This window comes from Felis catus, chromosome B1, assembly GCF_018350175.1.
Source record: "Felis catus isolate Fca126 chromosome B1, F.catus_Fca126_mat1.0, whole genome shotgun sequence".
Classification (NCBI taxonomy): Eukaryota; Metazoa; Chordata; class Mammalia; order Carnivora; family Felidae; genus Felis; species Felis catus.
The window spans coordinates 15,625,259-15,645,185 of NC_058371.1; the positions used below are offsets into that span (position 1 = coordinate 15,625,259).

The 19,927-nt window shown below is 41.1% G+C and overlaps 1 protein-coding gene across 2 annotated transcripts in view; it reads right to left on the reverse strand.

Moving 5' to 3' along the window:
• CENPU (centromere protein U) overlaps positions 1-19,927 on the reverse strand; it is a 41,935-nt gene that overhangs the window by 1,829 nt on the left and 20,179 nt on the right. The window contains exons 7-12 of one of the 2 annotated variants that reach the window (XR_006596280.1): positions 16,139-16,205; positions 14,951-15,059; positions 3,160-3,238; positions 2,894-2,941; positions 1,713-1,774; positions 576-677 (exon numbers count right to left, since the gene is read on the reverse strand). Coding sequence is in view for 1 of the 2 variants with exons in the window: in XM_045055215.1 (XP_044911150.1) it covers positions 1,713-1,774; positions 2,894-2,941; positions 3,160-3,238; positions 14,951-15,059; positions 16,139-16,205 (365 nt within the window). In the remaining variant the exon portion in view is untranslated. The remainder of the gene's footprint in view (positions 1-575; positions 678-1,712; positions 1,775-2,893; positions 2,942-3,159; positions 3,239-14,950; positions 15,060-16,138; positions 16,206-19,927) is intronic. The other variant, XM_045055215.1, reaches the window with a different exon arrangement.

Here is a 19,927-nt window from a genome sequence, read left to right on the forward strand (position 1 = left end):
ACAATACACAATGAAGAATTAGAAATGACATCCATAGACGAAGAGGTCTTCTAGATCCTAAAACCTGTCCAGTCATATTGTTGGGAACCACTGAATTAAGACACAGTTTGGTTAACAAGTCATAGCCTCAGGTGGGAGGAGAGAGGCCGCTCAGGTCAACAGCAACGGCAGGGAAAAAGGCCTTTCCTTCACCCCTTCCCCTCATCACAGCCTTGTCCATTTTCCAAGATCCAATAAAACCAGTGGAAAAATCATCCAAGTGCCTGGATGGAAAATGTATAGGTAAACCACTATATCTTTCAGTGTCTTCTTTCTTACCCTGGAAAGTAAAAACGGATAACTTGGATTTTATGGACAAATAAAGGCGGGGGAGGAGGCTGCCGATTTTTTATTCTCTCAAAGATAAAAGGATTTTTCTAAAAGGATATTAGAGTTACTTTTTCACAGTGGTGTCTGCTGAACAAATGCAGCACTGTGGGCAAGCTGGCTGGGGCAGGAGGGCGGGGTGTGAAGGCAGTCTGTACCCATGAGATCCTGGCCCCGACTTCCTGGGGGTGGGACTGGGGGAAGGTAACCTCCCTCGGCCTTGGGGTTTTCCACACGTGAAGTTAGAATAATGATACACTGCAGGTTTCTATGCCTTCTCAAGACATACTTTTCGACTTCTAGAATTGTATCTAGAAAAGGAACCAGAGGCGCTGGTCTGTAAGAGGTCTGATGCTCACTATCCTGCCATAATAACCCACCTCCCAGGACCACGATAAGGAGCTAATACATAAAGCATTTCAGACAGAGAGCGGCACACACAGGAAGCTTGTTTAAGTGCTAGTTTCTTTGGGCCTGAGTGAGCAGACGCTCCGCCAAGGGCCAGCACCTGCCCACAGACTGGACTGGAGAACAGTGAGCTGGACACCCAATCCCACCCTCTCCTAGACTTCTGGCATTCTCTCCTTTAAAACTTAGTACTATAATTGTAGGCCATCTTTTCCGATAATACCACTTTCTCACCCTATTTTAAAACGCCTACAAAGAACAGAGAGGAGATCTGCTTCTCTGGCCACTGCCCTCCCACAGCCCTCAGCTCACACGACGGTCCTGTTGCACAGAAGACCACCCACAACTACGAGCTGGTTGACTGTCAGCGGCAGCAAACCCCAGGCTTCGTAACCACACATGGGGACAGCCCCGACTGTGTTCCCGGCCCCACACGTGGGGACAGGTTCACAGGAGGGCTACGCCAACAAGAACACGAACACAAGCCGTTAACACTTACACAGCACTTACTCGATGCCGGCCACTGCGAGGCACATTGTGTGTATTTATTCACTGAATTCTCTCAACACCCTGGGGGGGGGGGGGGAAGGTATTGTGCTCGTTTACCAAGGAGGCACTGAGGCACCGGGCGGTTGCACAGCCAGTAAGTGGCAGACCCTGGATTCGAACCCAGGCAGTCTCGTGCAAAAGTCCATGCGCTTCATCTGTAACTGGGCCACCTCTCAGGCTGGAGTTGAGAGAGCTGATAGATGAAGGCTGAACTCTTCTTTGCTAAAAGCTTCCACTCAGCCACATAACCTACCTTCACTGAGCTTCCGGGCACAAAGAAAACCTACCTGGGATTTCAAGGTAATACGGCAGATTTTCACAGCCCCACGTGACGTACTGTGATTCAATCCTTGCAGCTAAGTTCTCAGAGGAGTCTGACATTATCTTACCGAAGCAGTTCATCCTGGAGTTCGAGCAAACGCTGCCTTTTCTTCTCAATATCTGAAATAATCTAAAGTAATACAATAATTTGTTAAAATAACTCCCTCAATGTTTGAGCACCGCTATGTACACTGTACCAGATTCTAGAAAAACAGTGGGAAAGAGACTGCATCCTCCCCCTCACGGAGCTTCGGTCTAAGGGGAAGACAGACATTACATATGAACAGCAGGTAACTACAACCTGTCATGTGCTATGGAGAAAAAGAACAGGGAACTCTGGGAAATAGGGGATCTACCCCAGGACAACTCTGAGGAGGAAGTGGGGGCCAGATCTTTACTACCCTGTGAGCTACTGGATAAGGAGTCTGGATTTTATCTGGGTACACTAGGAAAATACTGAAGCAGGAGTGTCCTGATACAACCCGTATCTAAGAAAGAATACTTCCAAAGAACAAATTTTATTATCTCAGCCATCACCTTTAGTGACTACCAGATCCACGGCTGGACCATTCCCAGGGGCTTGGAAGCCATGCGGAATTGACCAATAAGAAAATAAAACTGAGGGGAAAAAAACCCAACAAAGGCTTGTAATCACTGAAATGAATATGCATTTCAAGTTTATTTCTATTAGAAATGTAGAGGGGGGCTGCTCTTCAGTCCTGGATTCCTGCAGGCTTAGAGCTCAGAGGTCATCTGGTCCCACCGCACACTGGTGTTCATGGGTTTGCCTCTCCTCGCATACCTAGTGCTAGAGTTTGCAAGAGAGTGGTACAACATCAATATAGCAGAACCAGGATGGGAACTGAGGTCGCCTAACCCTTAATGCTGTATTCTTCCCAGGCTGTCCCTTTACGTGGGACATGGGACAGTTCTTTATTCCATAAGGTTTTACTTCTTTGACAGCCACAAAAGCAATACATATATATTACTTAATACTTAATAACTAGTAACAACTTAATACCTTGTAAGTGTCATTTTGGGCTTGATGGCCATTTTAGGCAAGTTAGGATCCCCATCCCTCAGCACGCATTAGTAGGACCCAACCACAAGATCAACCAGATACAAGCCTGACTAAAAAAAACATCTACAAACTGAAGATTATAAAATCGAAGGAGTCACGGCTTTTCTTAACCCTCCACATGCTAGAGTTCTATATAACCGTGTGCTTCTAATCACACGAGGGATATACCTTCGTGTTCTTCCTTTTCAGGGTTTTCGATGTCTGGATGTCTTTAAGCTGCACAAAAGAAAAAAAATACATATTTGTGTGTGTTTTCCAAAATTAAAATGTTTATTAACTTACCATATATCACATTTAAAGACCACATGTGAAACACAAATAGTTCGAGTGAGTTCTTTACCACACTGCAATCTTTTCTTAGATAACTAACTGTATGCTGCCCCGCGACTGGCAAAAACAATTCAGACCGACAAATTTATGGTCTGTGAGCTTACCATTTTGAGGAGTTCTTCTTCCATATGAGCATGAAATTTTTTGATGGCTTCCTTACAGATTTTAGATTCTACTTTTTGTCTACAGCAGGAAGAAAAAAAAAAAAGAAAGGATCACACTAGGTATCATACAAAGGATTTTGAAAGGTGTGTTTCATTTGCTTAGCACATCAACAAACCACGATTTGGCATATACTGTTCCGAAGAAGACGGCCTGGCTAGCGTGCAGCCTTTTCTCAGGCTAAAAAAAGAAAAAAAATACCGGACAGAGTCTCAACAAAAGAGAAAGAACGGCAAATATGTTCCCCTAAACCTTCAGGTACATGGTTACCTGAACTTCCTGATACGGGCCACGCCCACAGGTGAAGGCGTGAGACGCAGGAAAGGCTCACGGTCCGTGTTCACCCTTTACTGTCCCGCCACTAGTGTGGTCATCGGAAGCCCAGCAAGCCGACCCCTCCCTGCCCGCTGACAACAGGGGCGAGAAGCCAGCAGGACTGGTAGCCACAAGTCTAGTTCTTCAAACACTTACAAAGCTCACCCACACAAAGTGGTTCCGGTCCGTCATCAGGACAAAAGCCTCCGAGGCTCCCAGTTCGGCGCTCTCATGGCCGAACGGCAGAGCCACAGTACTATGCGGCAGCGGGACAGCAGCTAAGCCCCGATGCTGCCTCGGCGCAGAAGGATACTAGAGTGTGAGTGTGTGCTTTCCGCCGGAAGTAATAAATACCTGGTATGAGTGACAGGTCGTTACAAAATGGTTTCTTTCTAGGGGGAAATCCATGAGGAGGCAAAGTCCCTCAGAAGAAGGGGACTGAGCTAAGCGCTACACAAGAGAAAGCCCGTACATCTGAATATAGATCTCTGTAGAAGTTCTCATCAAGACTGTTAAAAGGTATGTCTAGTAACATCGGCAAGATAGTGGAATAGGAAGCCCCCCACACCAGACTCCCCCACAGGGAAACCAACTTAATAACTATATATGGCCAAAAAAGCCTTGTGACAATTTCAGAAACCAACTGAGTCGCAGGCAAGTTCTAAGTCAAGAACAGTCATACTGAAACAGGTGAGAAAAGCTGTTTCCTATCAACTTCAACAGCCCGTCTCCCAAGCCAGCACAGCTCGGTTGAGCCAAGAAGCTCCGTGCATGGTTTCTCCCTTGGGAAAGAAAGAGAAGAATGCAACGTATATCCAATGTCATGGCTTTTCGGGGGGCTGCCCGAGGGACACCTTTCCACCTCGCCTGATTTGGACCGCTAACGGAACCAGCATACTTCAGATGCCTGACTGCCGTGGAGAACAAAGTCCAATGGCTTTCTACAGCGACAGAACTGGCAATGCTGCGGCCAGGGGATCAGGAAAAATGACCCAGGCCCAGCTCATGCCTTCTCCCTTGGTTGCGGGGGGCGGGGGGGGGGCGGGGGGAGAGAAGAGCAAGAACGTTATCCATCATTTGGAATGGTTTCTGTGTCACCTGAAGTATGACAATGGTGGGAACCGAAATAGTTTGGATGCCTTTGGTCACAGAGACCAAAAAAGAGCTCAGCAGCCTGTTGCAGAGAGCTCTAGTCTTCGGAGATTACAGATTCCTAAGAAAGAAAGAAGCAAACCTCTCCAGCTGGCAAATCACATGCACAAGCCCAAAGAAGATACATCTCTCAGAAAGGACTGAGGGACCACCAGAACTGAGGGACTGCCCAGGCTGACTGGTGAAGGTACAAAGCCTGTACAAGGCCGGTATGTAAAAACCAGGAGAGGTGGCTGCTTTTTATTTTTTTTATTTAAAAAAAAATTTTTTTTTTCAACGTTTACTTATTTTTGGGACAGAGAGAGACAGAGCATGAACGGGGGAGGGGCAGAGAGAGAGGGAGACACAGAATCGGAAACAGGCTCCAGGCTCCGAGCCATCAGCCCAGAGCCCGACGCGGGGCTCGAACTCATGGACCGCGAGATCGTGACCTGGCTGAAGTCGGACGCTTAACCGACTGCGCCACCCAGGCACGCCCCGGTGGCTGCTTTTTAAATGTACACAACATAGAAAAAAATAACAAGGCACTAGAAGAAACAAGAAAACATAACCCAAATAAGTGGGGGCAAAAATCCCCAGAAACAGACCCTAAAGAAAGAAGTGGAGATCTATGAATTTGCTAACAAAGAACTAAAAAATGATCACCTTAGTGAAGTTCAATGTGCTACAAGAGAACACAGATGAATAAACTAAATCGGGAAAATGATGCATGAGAGTATCAACAAAGAGAGAACCTATAAAAAGAACCAAACAAGTTCTGGAACTGAATAAGATAACTGAATTGAAAAATTCACTAGGCGTGTTCACAGCAGATTTGATCAGGCTGAGGAAAGAAATGGGAAACTTGTGGATGAGTCATTTGAAATTATCAGAAGAACAAAAAGAAAAAAGAATAAAATGGAAAAAAGCATGTGGGATTTACAGAAAACATTCAACACGCCAAAATGTGCATTATGGGAAGCAGAGAACTTATTTGAATAATGGCCCCAAACTCACCAAATCTGAGGATGAAAATGGACACCCAAATTCAGAAAGCTCAAAAAGCCCCCACCTAAGAGGAACCCAAAGGGGCCCACACTGACACACATTATATTCAAACTGTCAAAATTCAAAGGCAAAAACAGAATCTTGAAAGTAGCAAGAGAAAAGCAACTTGTCATGTACAAGGGAGCTCCCACAACACCACCAATGGATTTCTCAGCAGAGACAATGAAGAACAGAAGGTGGCACGGTCTCTACAAAGCACTGAAGGAAAAGTGCCAACCAATAATACTGTGCCTGGCAGAACTGTACTTCAACAATCAAGGAGAAGTAAAGACTTTCCAGGTAAACAAAGGCTGAGTGGATTCATCATCACTAGAACTGCCTTGTAAGAATTACTAAGGGGAACCTTTCAAGTTTAAACAAAAGGACACAATACAGTAACACAAAGGCATGTGAAAATATAAAGGTCTGCTAAAGGTATATATACAGATGGATACAGAACCCCATAATACTGGACAGTGAGGCATAAATCACTCTTCATACTGATAATGGATTTTAAAACCTATAAGCATAAAAATAACATGAAACTGTGTCAATGGTTAAAACTATAAGAAGGTGAGGGGCACCTGGGTGGCTCAGTTGGTTAAGCGTCCGACTCTTGATTTCTGCTCAGGTCATAATCTCATGGTTTTGTGAGTTTGAGTCCCGCATCAGGCTCTGCACTGATAGTATGGACCCTGCTTGGGATTCTCTCTCTCCCTCTCTCCCTCTCACTTTTCCCCTCCCCTACTTACACTGTCTCTGTCTCTTTCAAGATAAATACATAAAAACTTAAAAAATATGTAAGAAGGTGAAACCTGCAACATCAGTAACAAAGTGTTATCCCCATATGGTGGGGGAGGGAGACATAAAGAAGTAGAGTTTTTTAGGTGACTGAGGTTAAGTTTTCATTCTTTCTTTCTTTCATTAACTAATTCATTTATTTTAAGTAGACTTCATGCTCAGTGCAGAGCCCAATGCAGGGCTTGAACTCACAACCACGAGATCAAGACCTGAGCTGAAATCAAGAGTAGGATACTTAACTGACTGAGCCACCCAGGCATACCCGAGTTGTTACCATTTTTTTTTTAAATTTTTTTTTTCAATGTTTTTATTTATTTTTGGGACAGAGAGAGACAGAGCATGAACGGGGGCGGGGCAGAGAGAGAAGGAGACACAGAATCAGAAACAGGCTCCAGGCTCTGAGCCATCAGCCCAGAGCCTGACGCGGGGCTCGAACCCACGGACCGCGAGATCGTGACCTGGCTGAAGTCGGACGCTCAACCGACTGCGCCACCCAGGCGCCCCGAGTTGTTACCATTTTAAAGCAGACTGCTATAAGATGATTTATGTCATTCCCGTTTGTGTAAGTGCACGTGTGTGCACACGCGTGCACACACACACACACATACACACTCTACAGAAGCACAAAAGAAAATAGGAGAATCAAGGCACATCACTACAAAAAAGAAATCAACAAAACACAAAGGAAGGCTATAAGAGAGGAAAAGAAAAAATAACTATAAGACTTAGAGAAAACAAAATTTAGTAGTAAAATAAGTCAATCACTACCAGGAGTCCCCCCAATCAAAAGCCACTGAGTGGCTGACTGGATTTGAAAAAAAGGATCCAACTATATGCTGTCTATAAAAGATTCTAGTTAGGTATAAGGAAATACACAGGCTGAATATGGAAAAGATATTCCATCCAATGATAACAAAAAGAGAACGGTGGTGACCATACTTACATTGGACAAGTTATACTTTAAGTAAAAAAAAAGTCACAGAAAGAGATGATATAATGATAAAAGTGTCAATTCACCAGGAATATATAAAAGTTACAAATATATATGCACCCAACACTGGAGCACCCACATATATGAGTTAACAGAACTGAAAGGGAAAATAGGCAGTAACAGTAATAGTAGGTGATTTCAATACCTCACTTTCAATAACAGATCAAACAGAAGCTCAATAAGGAAACGAGATTTGAACAACACTATAAACCAAATGGATCCAACAAACCTACATAGAACATTCCACCCAGTAAGAACAGAATATACATTCTTCTGATAGGCACACAGAATATTCTCCAAGACGGATCATGTTAGATGATGAAATAAGTCTGAACCAATTTAATATGATTGAAATCATACCAAGTATCTTCTCAGACCACTGTGGAATAAAACTAGAAATCAACAACAAAAGGAAAACTGGAAAACTCACAAATATGTGGAAATTAAACAACATAGTCTTGAACAACGAATCATTCAAACAAGAAATACAAGGGAAATTGGAAAATATCTTGGAACAAATGAAGACTAAAACATAATGCACCAACACTTATGGGATGCAGCCAAGGAAGTACTAAAAGAGAAGCTGATAGCAGTAAATACCTACATTAAAAAAGAAGAAATATCTCAAATCAACAACCTAACTTTACACCTCAAGGAACTAGAAAAGGAAGATCAAACTAAACAACAGCATAAGACAGAACAGTAAAGATTACAGCAAAAATAAATGAAATGAAAAATAGGAAAAAAATTAATGAAACTACGTTTTTTAAAAGATCAACAAAACTGACAAATCCTTAGACGAATACAAAAGGGAAAAGACGCAAAAAATGAAAGGGGAGGCATTACAACTGACGCTACAGAAATAAAAAGGATCGTAAGAGACTACTATGAACAATTATAAGCCCACCAATTAGGTAACCATGAAGGAATGCGTAAACTTCTAAGAACATAAAACCCACAAAGACTGAATCAAGTAGCAATAAAAAGTATGTTCAAACCTATAGCTAGTAAGGAGACTGAATCACTAATCACAATCCTCCAATTTAAGGCCCACAAACCAGATGACTTCACTGAAGAATTCTACCAAATATTTGAAGAATGAACATTAATCTTTCTCAAACTCTTCCAAAAATTTTAAGAGGGGGGAAACACTTCCAAACTTATTTTATGAGGCTGGCATCACCTTGCTACCAAAATCAGACAAAGATACTACAAGAAAACTAGAGAGCAATATCCTTGATTATGGATGCAAAACTCCCCAACATAATACTAGTAAAGGGAATTCAATAACACACTTAAGTGATTATACATCACAAGAAAGTGGTATTTATGCCTGGAATGCAAGGATAGTTCAACAAACGAAATACAATCAACATAACACAATAACAGAATGAAGGACAAAAGCCTCATGCTCATCTCAATTGATACAGAAAAAGCATTTGACAAAATTCAACACCTTTTATGATAAAAACTCTCAGCAAACTAGGAATAGAAGGAAATCACATCAATGTAATAAAGGCCATATATTAAAAGCCTAGAGCTAACATCATATTCAGTGGTGAAAAGTTAAAAGTTACTGCTCTCAGATCAGGAACAAAATGGAGATGCCTCTCTTGCCATTTCTATTCAACACAGGACTGAGAATGCTAGCCAAAGCAATTAGGTAAGAAGAAGAAATAAATGTATCCAAAAGAAGTAAAATGATCTCTGTTCACAGAGGACATAATTTTATATGTAGAAAATGCTGAAGATTATACACACACACACACACTGTTAGAATAAACAAATTCAGCAGGATTGCAGGATACCAAAATCAACAAAGAACAGTTGCATTTCTATGTATCAACAATGAACATTCCAAAAAGGTAATTAAGAAAACAATTCCATTTACAATAGCATCAAAAAGAATATAATACTTAGAAACAAACTTAAGGAGGTAAGGTATTTATACACTAAAAACTATAAAACATTGTTAAAAGAAACTGGAGATACAAATATAAAGAGAAAGACCTCCTATGTTCATGAACTGGAAGATTTAATTTGAATACTATTAAAATGTCCATACTACCCAAAGCAAACTATAGACTCAATGCAATAATTACCAAATTCTCAATGGCATTTTTTTGCAGAAATAGAAAAAAAAAATCCTAAACTTCATACGTAATATCAAAGGACACCAAGCAGCCCAAACAATCTTGAGAAAGAAAACCAGTGCTGAAGGCCTCACACTTCCTAAGTACAAAACATCACAAAGCTACTGTAATCTAAACATTACAGTACTGGCATAAAGACAGACATACAGACCAATGAAAGAGAAGAGAAAACTCAATGATAAACCCTCACATATATGGTCAAATACTTTTCAACAAGGATGCCCAGGCTACACAATGGGGAAAGAAAAATCTCTTCAACAAATGGTGCTGGGAAAACTGGATATCCACATCCAAAAGAATGAAGATGGACCCTTACCTTGTACAAAAGTTAACTTGAAATGGATTAAAGACCTAAATGTAAGATTTGAAACTACAAAACAGCTGAGAAAACACAGGGGAAAAACTTTATGACATTAGCCTCGGATTTCTTGGATATGATACCAAAGCCACAGGCAACAAAAGCAAGAATAGACACAATGCGATGACATCAAACTTCAAACCTTCTATGCAGCAAAAAAAACAATCAACAGAGTATAAAGGTAACCCAAGGAATCACAAAAAATATTTTCAAACCATATGTCTGATAAGGGGTAATATCCAGAATATATAAAGAACTCCTACAACTCAATGCCAAAATAACTCAAATTTTTTTTTTAATTTTTTTTTTCAACGTTTATTTATTTTTGGGACAGAGAGAGACAGAGTATGAACGGGGGAGGGGCAGAGAGAGAGGGAGACACAGAATTGGAAACAGGCTCCAGGCTCCGAGCCATCAGCCCAGAGCCTGACGCGGGGCTCGAACTCACGGACCGCGAGATCGTGACCTGGCTGAAGTCGGACGCTTAACCGACTGCGCCACCCAGGCGCCCCAATAACTCAAATTTTAAAAAGGGCAGAGGATTTGAACACTTCTCAAAAAAAAAAAAGAAAAAGAGTATATAAATGGCAAACAAGCATATACAAAGGTGCTCAATATCACTAATCATCGGGGAAATGCAAGTCAAAACCAGAGTGAGCTATCACCTCACATACATCAGAATGGCCACCACAGTAAACGAGATGATGCGTATTGGTGAGAAGGCAGAGAAACTGGAACGCTGCACCGTGGGTGCGATTGTAAAACAGTGCAGCCATGACGGTAAACAGGAAGGAGCTTCCTCAAAAAGTATAAACCCTATGGCCCAGCAATCCCACTACTGGGGACGGATCCAAAGGAACTGCAAACAGGATCTTAAAGAGATATTTGCACACCCATGTTCATTTTAGCATTATTCACAACAGTCAAGAGGCAGGTGGATGAATGGATAAAGAAAAGTGTGCTATATTCATACAATAAAAGATTAGTCAGCCCTAAAAAAGGAAATCCTGTTATGTGCTACAATATGGATAAGCTTTGAGAACACGAGGCTACGTGAAATCAGCTGGTCACAAAAAGAAAAATACTGTGTGATTCCACTCACGTGAGGTATCGAATGTAGTTACGCATAGAAACAGTAAGTAGGTTGCTAGGGGCTGCAGAGACGGGGAAATGGGAAATTGTTTAATGGGTACAGACTTTCAGTTTTGCAAGAGGAAAAAGCTCTGGATGTGTGTTGCACGACAATATGAATATACTTAACACTACTGAATTATGCACTTAAAAATGGTTAAGATGATACATTTTATAATTAAACAAATACATCAGCTCCAGCTTTAAAAAAAAAAAGTATTTCTAATATAAATATGAAATCACGATTTTAAGATGTTAAAAACATAAAAAATTAGGAAAACCGGTTAGGTAGGCCTTTCTGCATATGGCTTATAATGTTGATAAATTGGTAGACTGTACCACTGAAAATGGTGGTGGTCTACATACAAGAGTCAGACACAGCTCTTTCAAATTCTAGTGCCTTAAAAATCTGGTCACGTCGCTACAAATAACTAATTGAATCAGTTATAGAATAGCCTAAGTTTGTAATGTTTGCATTTCATGGCATACTTCCCTAGGTATATGTACATTGGCAAACTGCTTACAATCAATCAGTAAGTCTTTTAACAAACTATTCATGTGTGAGTTCCAGACGAGTATTAAAAATAGAAGACCCTCAAATAGTTAACTTGATTCTGAGAAAACACAACTTTTCATGTGGTCGAGAATACTTTATATCAGGAAAATAAAACAAGATCAGTGATTCTACCAGAATCACTGGGTATGACAGAAAACACAAGGGTATTTTATAATTTTAAAAGTCTATGGGGGTGCCTAGCTGGCTCAGCTGGTGGAGCATCTGACTCTTGATCTCAGAGTCATGAGTTCAAGCCCATGTTGGGCATGGAGCCTATTTAAAGAAAAAAAAAAAGTCTAACAAAAATACTATACCTCTTCTAAATCTTTTTTTCTTTTGAGTGCGGTGGGGAGGGGCAGAGGGAGAGAGAGAGAGAATCTTGGCAGGCTCCAAGTTCAGCATGGAGCCCAATGCTGGGCTCGATCCCATGACCCTGGGATCACGACCTGAGCTGATATCAAGAATCGGATGCTCAACTGACTGAGCCACCCAGGCACCCCTAAATCATTTTTTAAGTTCATTTTTTGAGGTGGAGAGAAAAAACAAGTGGGGGGGGGGGAGGTGGGCAGAGAGAGAGGGAGACCAAGGATCTGAAGGGGCTCCATGCTGACAGCAGAGAACCTGGTGTGGGGCTTGAACTCACAAACTATGAGATCATGACCTGAGTCGAAGTCAGAAGCTTAACCGGCTGAGCCACCCAGGCGCCCCCCTAAATCATTAATTACATCAAAAATATATTATGCTAAAATTCAAGATACTGCCATTTTGCCACAACATCAGAAATCTATAGTAAGTATCTTCTTCCTTTAGAAGAGATGTATGAATGGGAAAAGGGTAACACAGTCAAGATGGTCTTGGGTATGGTAAGAGACCTTCTGTACCAATTTTAACAGCAAACTGGCTTTAACACATAAAGTACAGAAGAGTAAAACAGATAATTCCTACAATGATAATGATGAGTTAGCATGACAGGCTGGCTCCTTTCCCTGAGATCAACCCCATGAGAACCCCAGAGCGAAAATCCCCTCTCAAAATGGGTTGAGCTGTGAAAATCCCCGAGGGGAGAGGAAGAGGTGTTTAGAATGTGTGGTGGCTGTGACCCAGGGCAGGAAAGGAGCTGTCAAGGTTGTCTCCTGTTTCTTCCCCCGCATGAGTCTCACAAGCCGCGCTTCCCTAACTGCTGCAGCCAATCAGACCTCTGTCTGCGTCCTGCTAGAGTCAAACCTGGGCTGTGCTTGTGGGGCCTGGAGAGAAACAAGGACTAAGTGGGCAGCTGCCTCCTCCGCCTTCCCCCACCAAACCCCCAGGGCTGGAAAATGATCTCGTAAGGAGCGTATCTGCTCTTAACACTACTTATGTCTGGAGGGCAAGGCTAAGTCCTGACCTGACAGGTTACTTTGTGGGATAAGTGACTGAGGCTTCCCACCTAGGCCTCAACTACCCCCATCCCTTGCACTCCCAGGAACCCAGGGATCAAGACTCGGTCTTCCCTTATACACACTGTCTGACAAGGAAGCTGACTGGCGCAGGGGTAACTAAGCTCATAGGCTGGGGAATAACACACTGGAGGAACACGACTGTGTCAGAGAAAACAAACTATCAGATCAGAAATTGTAACAGAAGCAGGTATTTCATAATAGATGACTCAGTAATTTGACTTTAGCCTAACAAATATTCTAAAGAGGACAGCAGCAACATAAGACATAAAAGAGAACCAAATAGAAATGTTAGTTAAAACCTCATGGCTAAATTTAAGAACTCAGTAGCTGGGATAAATAGCATAATGGATATATCACAGAAATAAGTTAGCAAATTTCTAGTTTCAGGATTGAGGAAATCTAGAAAAAGCAAAGGGCAGGATAGAATAAAGGACAAAAATATATTTTAGAATTAAAAAAAGAAGGACCTTAGATCCAAAAGGTCAGGCCCCATATAGTGAAATTTAAGAATATCAAAGACCAAATATTCTAAAAGCTTATAGAGAGAAAGAACACAGCACATATAAATAAGACTTCAACAAACACCAAATTTTCCAAACCAACACTAGAAGACGAAGGAAGAGTACTCCAGAGTATTTAAGGAAATTATTTAGAACCTAGAATAGTATATCCAGCTAAACAGTCTTTCAAGTTCAAAGTCACGACCAAAATAATCAGAAGGATTTAGAAATTTTACAACATAAAGAGCCACACCTAAAAGTGCTGGATGAAGCACTTAACTAAGAGACATATCCAGAGGTTGTTACAAGAAATATATGAAATCAAAGTGATCAGATAAATACCTTAATAAAGTTTATTATCTTAAAAACGGAAAGAGAAAACATTTGTATATCTTACCCCAGAATTAAAAATCTCTAGGTATTATAAATATGATGGATTTTTGGGTAGGGGAAGGGAGAGGTGAAAGTTTTTATTAGTGAGGAGTTAAAAATTCTATTTTTAACAAAAGTTAGAATTAAAAACCTCAAAAAGGAGAAAAAAAATCTAAGTAATCTAAATAATATCTAAATCTAAATAATATCTAAATCTAAATAATATATCAACACATTCTTCTAAATGTATTGATAATTATAATACATGTAAATGGATTGAAGTCAACAAAGATAGACACACTGGATTTAAAGCTTAATATTTCTTATTAAAATTTTTTTAAGGTCAGACAAAGGCTATGTAAATTCTGGCAAATGCCAGCAAAAGAAATCCAGTGACACAACAGTATCAGATAAACTAGATTTTAAGCCAAAAAAAAAAAAAACCAAAACACATTTTTAGGAATGGAGAGGGTACTAGAGAAGTATAAAATGTTTCATCCATGAGACAGAGCAATTTTAAACACGATGTCCTAACAAAATAGTCTCTAAGTATATATAGCATAAATTGATTAAAAGAATCAAGAAAAATAGTCATTCTACACAGATCCAATAATTAGAGAGTCTACATAAACCCATGAATTAGAGTCCCCAGATTTTGTGCTAGGCCATGAAGAAAGCCTCAAAATTACAAAAAATATCACCAAATTTTCCCACAACATATTTAAGATGTAAGATAAATACAAAGAATTCACATATTTGGGCGTATAAAAACATACTACTAAATAATTCACAGGATTAAAGAAAAAATTTTAACGGAAATGTAAATATATGTAAAACTACACGATGATGAAAATACGAGGTGTCAAAAGCCATGGGATGAGCACAAGTCGTGCTTTAAGGACAATGTATGAGGTGCATGTATCACATCAGAAGACTTACTTATACTCTAGGATGGTTTTCTCCAATGCAGACAAAACAACATCTAATTCCATGAGATCACTGGCTTTCTTTCCTTTTAGACACCAAATATGAACACAGTCGGACGTGTCTAGAATATTAAGATAAGTCAATTTAATATACTGATTATCAATCTTTTGGCTCTAGGTCCAGGGTTCTGAAAGCCCCCAACAAAAAAACTGTCCTACCCAATTGCCAAAAATAGCTTCAGCTGAAGAGGCACATAAGGGGAGGCATGACTCACTTCCTATCCTGGTGCAGAGTCTCACAGATCCTGTCTACACTGTCACTCTACCTGCTGTCTCCTTGTTTCTACTGAAAGAGTCTGAAGTACTGCTGACTCTTAACTACCTCGTTGTACCTTTTATGTAACAGTCTGTTGTTACCCAACACTACTGGTAATAGAGCTCTTTTTGGTTACCTGTGATTCCTTAATTTTAATCTACCTAATAGGCCACTTCTAGCACACGTAACGATTACTCGATGTGATTTAGTCTCAGTAGTGTATTGTAAGACATTAAGTTCTGGTACATCTGTGGATGAAAGGTCATGCGTTCGTTAAGATGGAATTGTAGAATACTTAAACATATGATCCCATTTCGGGTGAGAAAGTGCGATAAAAGGCTTGAAGAGTAGAGAGCCAACAAAATGCACGGCGGCTCTTTTTGGGTTATGGGTGATTTTTATCTTCCTTTCCATACTTTCCAAATTTTCTAAACATAAAGGACTTCTCCTTTAAAGAACTGTAGGAGAGGGACAAAATGGTTTTCCACCCATTTTTCAATAAACTTTTATTTGTATCGATAAAAAAGTACAGAGTCAATCTCAAAAAAGTTATGCTGACTAGAAAAAGCCTCTACAGAAGAGTATATGCTACATGATGTATCAAAAGAATATAGACTGTGTGATGAAAAATTAAGGTGATAAAAGGAGGTATAACAGTAAAATCTAGGTGTATAAATACATACCGTAAGATTCTTTCACCTTGGCTGTAGGTTGAAAATTTTCAAGATAGATGTTGGAAAAAATCAGTTACTACAAAGTCTCATATTTTCAGCTTTTTAAAGTAGCAATTTTATTGACTTACAATTTACTATTTTAACAACAAAAAATAGGTTTTTAAAATGAAATTCTTGAATGACTGACAAAGTATAAAACACTATTCTGTACCTGAGTCTATGGCTTCACTTCTTGATTTCTTCCTTTTGCCGGGAAACATCTTCTTTTTCTGAGTTTTCTACAATAAAAAAAAAAAAAAAGCAAAGATTTTTATTTAAAAATTTTCCTTCTCTTAAAACATCCATATTATAACAACAGTATCAAACACTCTCCATTCTAGCTATTACTCTCATTTAGTTCTAAGTGGTTCATTATGTATACTGGCTAAATTAACATAAAGAGACCCTGGAAAAATTAAACTGTCTCAACACAAAAAGTAAATAAAGCTCTTCATTGGCTTTTAACAACGATCGTCTTGGAGGTAGCAGGTAATGTACTGCGTGGAGGCCGGCTGATCGCTCTCCAAGCCGGGATGAAGTATCGGCTTCCGAACTAGCTCTCTTGCCGCAACCAAACACGGAGTCGGGGTGGGGATGAGGCGACTTGATTCAGGTGCTGGGAGCGGGCACCCAGGACTGGGAGACCGGGACCCCGTGAACTCCCACTCTCCCGCCCCTCCCGTGCCAGGGGGCAATTTCGACAGCAGCACAACAAGCTAAATTCAAACAGAGCACGTAGTCCCACTCTGCTGAGGCAGCAGAGACCAGACTGGAGCAGGTGAAGCACTTGGAACCGGAGCTCAGAGGGAGCACAGGAAGTCCAGGTGCGTGTTCCCTGCGGTCCCGGAGTCCTCCGCATGCGCAGAATGAGACTATGTCAAGCTTACTAGAAAGAAGCCGGCATGGGATTCAGAACACAACAGGTAATAGGGGACAAGCCACTGGGGGGAAATTACATGCAGAAAATGCAGAGATCTCATTAAACCTCATTAAAACCTATCTATCCAGTTGAGCTAGGAGGAAGACTGCAACTTGGGGCCACAAGGATACTCTAGAGCGTGCAATCCTCAACAGGGCGGTAGTTTTCCTAAGGAGAAAAAATGGGATTCTTCAGGAGAGGATGCAGAAACAATTCTTAGGTATTAAAATGGTCTGTGACTCTCCAAAGGGCCCCAGTTCATAAAGAGTAATACAGTATATTTTGGTATTAAAATTTAATTGGGGGAGGGCGTGGTTAGGAGAGAAAGTGTCTAAAAGGCTTTTTAGTCAGGACAATAATGAAAAGGATTGAGAAACACTACCCTAGAGGAAGGCCTACTCTGGACCCACCCTCACAAACCCTAAACCAATGTCTGACCAGATTCACTAGGAAAGACACATTGTAGGCTCTCAGCAGAATTGGAAGATGATCCTCAATGATCTGGGTAACTCCTTCCTCTTGAATGTGGGGGGCACCTGCAGACAGGATGGGATAGTGGCTCCCTCGATGAGGTCACCTTACAGAGACTCCACTGTAGCTGACCGGAGAAAATCCTCTGGCTCTGAAGATGCTTGCCGCCATACTGAGAGAGCCGCATGACTAAGACCTAAGGAGGACTCCCAGCTTCCCCCACGGAGAAGCCAAGAACCTCAGGTCTACAAAGGCAAGGACTCAAATTCTACCAACAATCTGGACGATCCTAGATGAGAACTAGGCGACTCAGATCAGATTTCTGTCCTGGAGAGCACCTTGATTTCAGCCTCGTGGGACCCTGCGTAGAGAATCTGGCTAAGGCTGGCCTAGACCGGACCTATAGAAACTGTGAGATGTAAATACATGTGAAGTCACTGAGTTTGTGGGAGGTAATTTATTACGCAGCAACTGAACACTAATACAGAGGTTGAGTCCGAGTTAGAGCTGCTTGAAAAATCCCTTAGGCTTTTTGCAAATTGACCCTAACCAAAGATAAAACAAAGCTTTCAGAAGCTAAAGATGATCAGCCAATAAACAGGCTACCAATGAGAATAAAAACTCAACATTCGTAAGAGAATTCAGAGTCTCAACAGCCTGTCAACAATTTCCAATACACAATTTAAAAGTACTAAAATACAAATGTTACACAAAAAATGTGACCGTAGAAAAAAAAAAAAAAAACATAATCAAGAGAAACCGACCCCAAGTTAGCCCAGAACAAAGACTTTAAAGCAGCTATCATAAATATGTCTCAAACGGGGCTCCTGGGTTAAGGATCCGACTCTTGATTTCGGCTCAGATCATGATCTCTTGGTTCGTGAGTTTGAGCCCTGAGTCAGGCTCTGTGACAGTGTGGAGCCTGCTTGGGATTCTCTCTCTCTCTGCCCCTCCTCTGCTTGCACTCTCTTGCTCTTGCTCTCTAAATAAATAAATAAACTTAAAAAAAAAAAGTCCCCAAAAGTAAAGAAAATGATGGCTTAATGACAGCAGAAAAAGAGAAACTACATTAAAAACAAAAAACAAGCTAAATGGAAATTCTAGAACCAAAGAGCACAAAACTAAGAAGTCATGGAATAGTGTTTTAGTTTTCTGTAGCTGTTGTAATAAATTACCACAACTTGATGCCTTAAAACAGACATGTATTCTCTAACGGTTCTGGGGGACAGGAGTCCGAAATCAGTTTCAATGGGCCAAAATCAAGGTGTTGGTAAGACAGCATTCCCTCCAGGGACCTGGCGGGGGGTGGGGGTGGGGGTGGGGGTAAATCTATTCTTTCTTTCTTCCAGCTTTTGTGGCTCTGGCATTCCTCAGCTTGCAGTCACATCACTTCAACCACCTTCTCCGTCTTCACAGCATCTTCTCCTGTGTGTGTAATCTCCCTCTGCCTCTAAGGATACTTGTGATGACACTCGTGGGCCTGCACATGGACACATCTGTAGGGGGCACCATTCACTACATGCGGGCTAACTGCAGGTTTTAGACGGCAAAAGACTGGTCAGTAAAATTGAAAACAAAGTGATAAAAATTTACCGAATCTGCAAATCAGAGAGAAAAAGTCTGGGAAAAAAAAAAAAAAAATCAGAGCATCTCAGGAACCTGTGGGACAATACTAAAATATACATAATAAGAGTTCCAAGAGAAGAGTCAGAACGGGATAGAAAAATTAAATTTTGAGAAAAAAAAATGACTGGAATTTTCCAACTTCTAGATCCAAGAAGCTCAGTAAACCCTAAAGCAAGATAAAACCATACTTAAGCACATCATAGTCAAAATGCCAAGAAACAAAAAAGATCAACAGGAAAACCTTGACAGCAGCCAGAGGAAAGGGACAGAGTCAATATACAAATAAACATGGGAACAATGACCCATGTCACGGCCTTCTCACAGAAACAAGAGACACCACAGAACAACACAGACACCTAATTAAAGAGTGGAGGGAAAAAAATGTCAACCCAGAATTCTGCATCCAGTGAATCCATCCTTTAAAAACAGGGGTGAGGGCGCCTGGGTGGCTCAGTGGGTTAAGCGGCCGACTTCGGCTCAGGTCATGATCTCGCGGTCCGTGAGTTCGAGCCCCGCGCCGGGCTCTGTGCTGACAGCTCAGAGCCTGGAGCCTGTTTCCGATTCTGTGTCTCCCTCTCTCTGACCCTCCCCTGTTCATGCTCTGTCTCTCTCGGTCTCAAAAATAAATAAACGTTAAAAAAAAAAAAAGTAGACATTAAAAAAAAATAAATAAAAACGGGGTGAATAAAGACACTTTCAGATCAAGAAAATGAGAGAAAATGTTGCCAGCAGACCTGCACTAAAGGGTTGCTACAGGATGTTCTTTAGGCTGAAGAGAAAAGGTATTAGAAGGAAACACAGATCTATAGGAAAGAGAAAAGACAACTGGAAAAGAAAAATCAGTGGGTAACCATAAAAACTAGATATTTTTTCCTTTTCATAATTTCCTTAAGAAATAGCTGTTTCGGGGCGCCTGGGTGGCGCAGTCGGTTAAGCATCCGACTT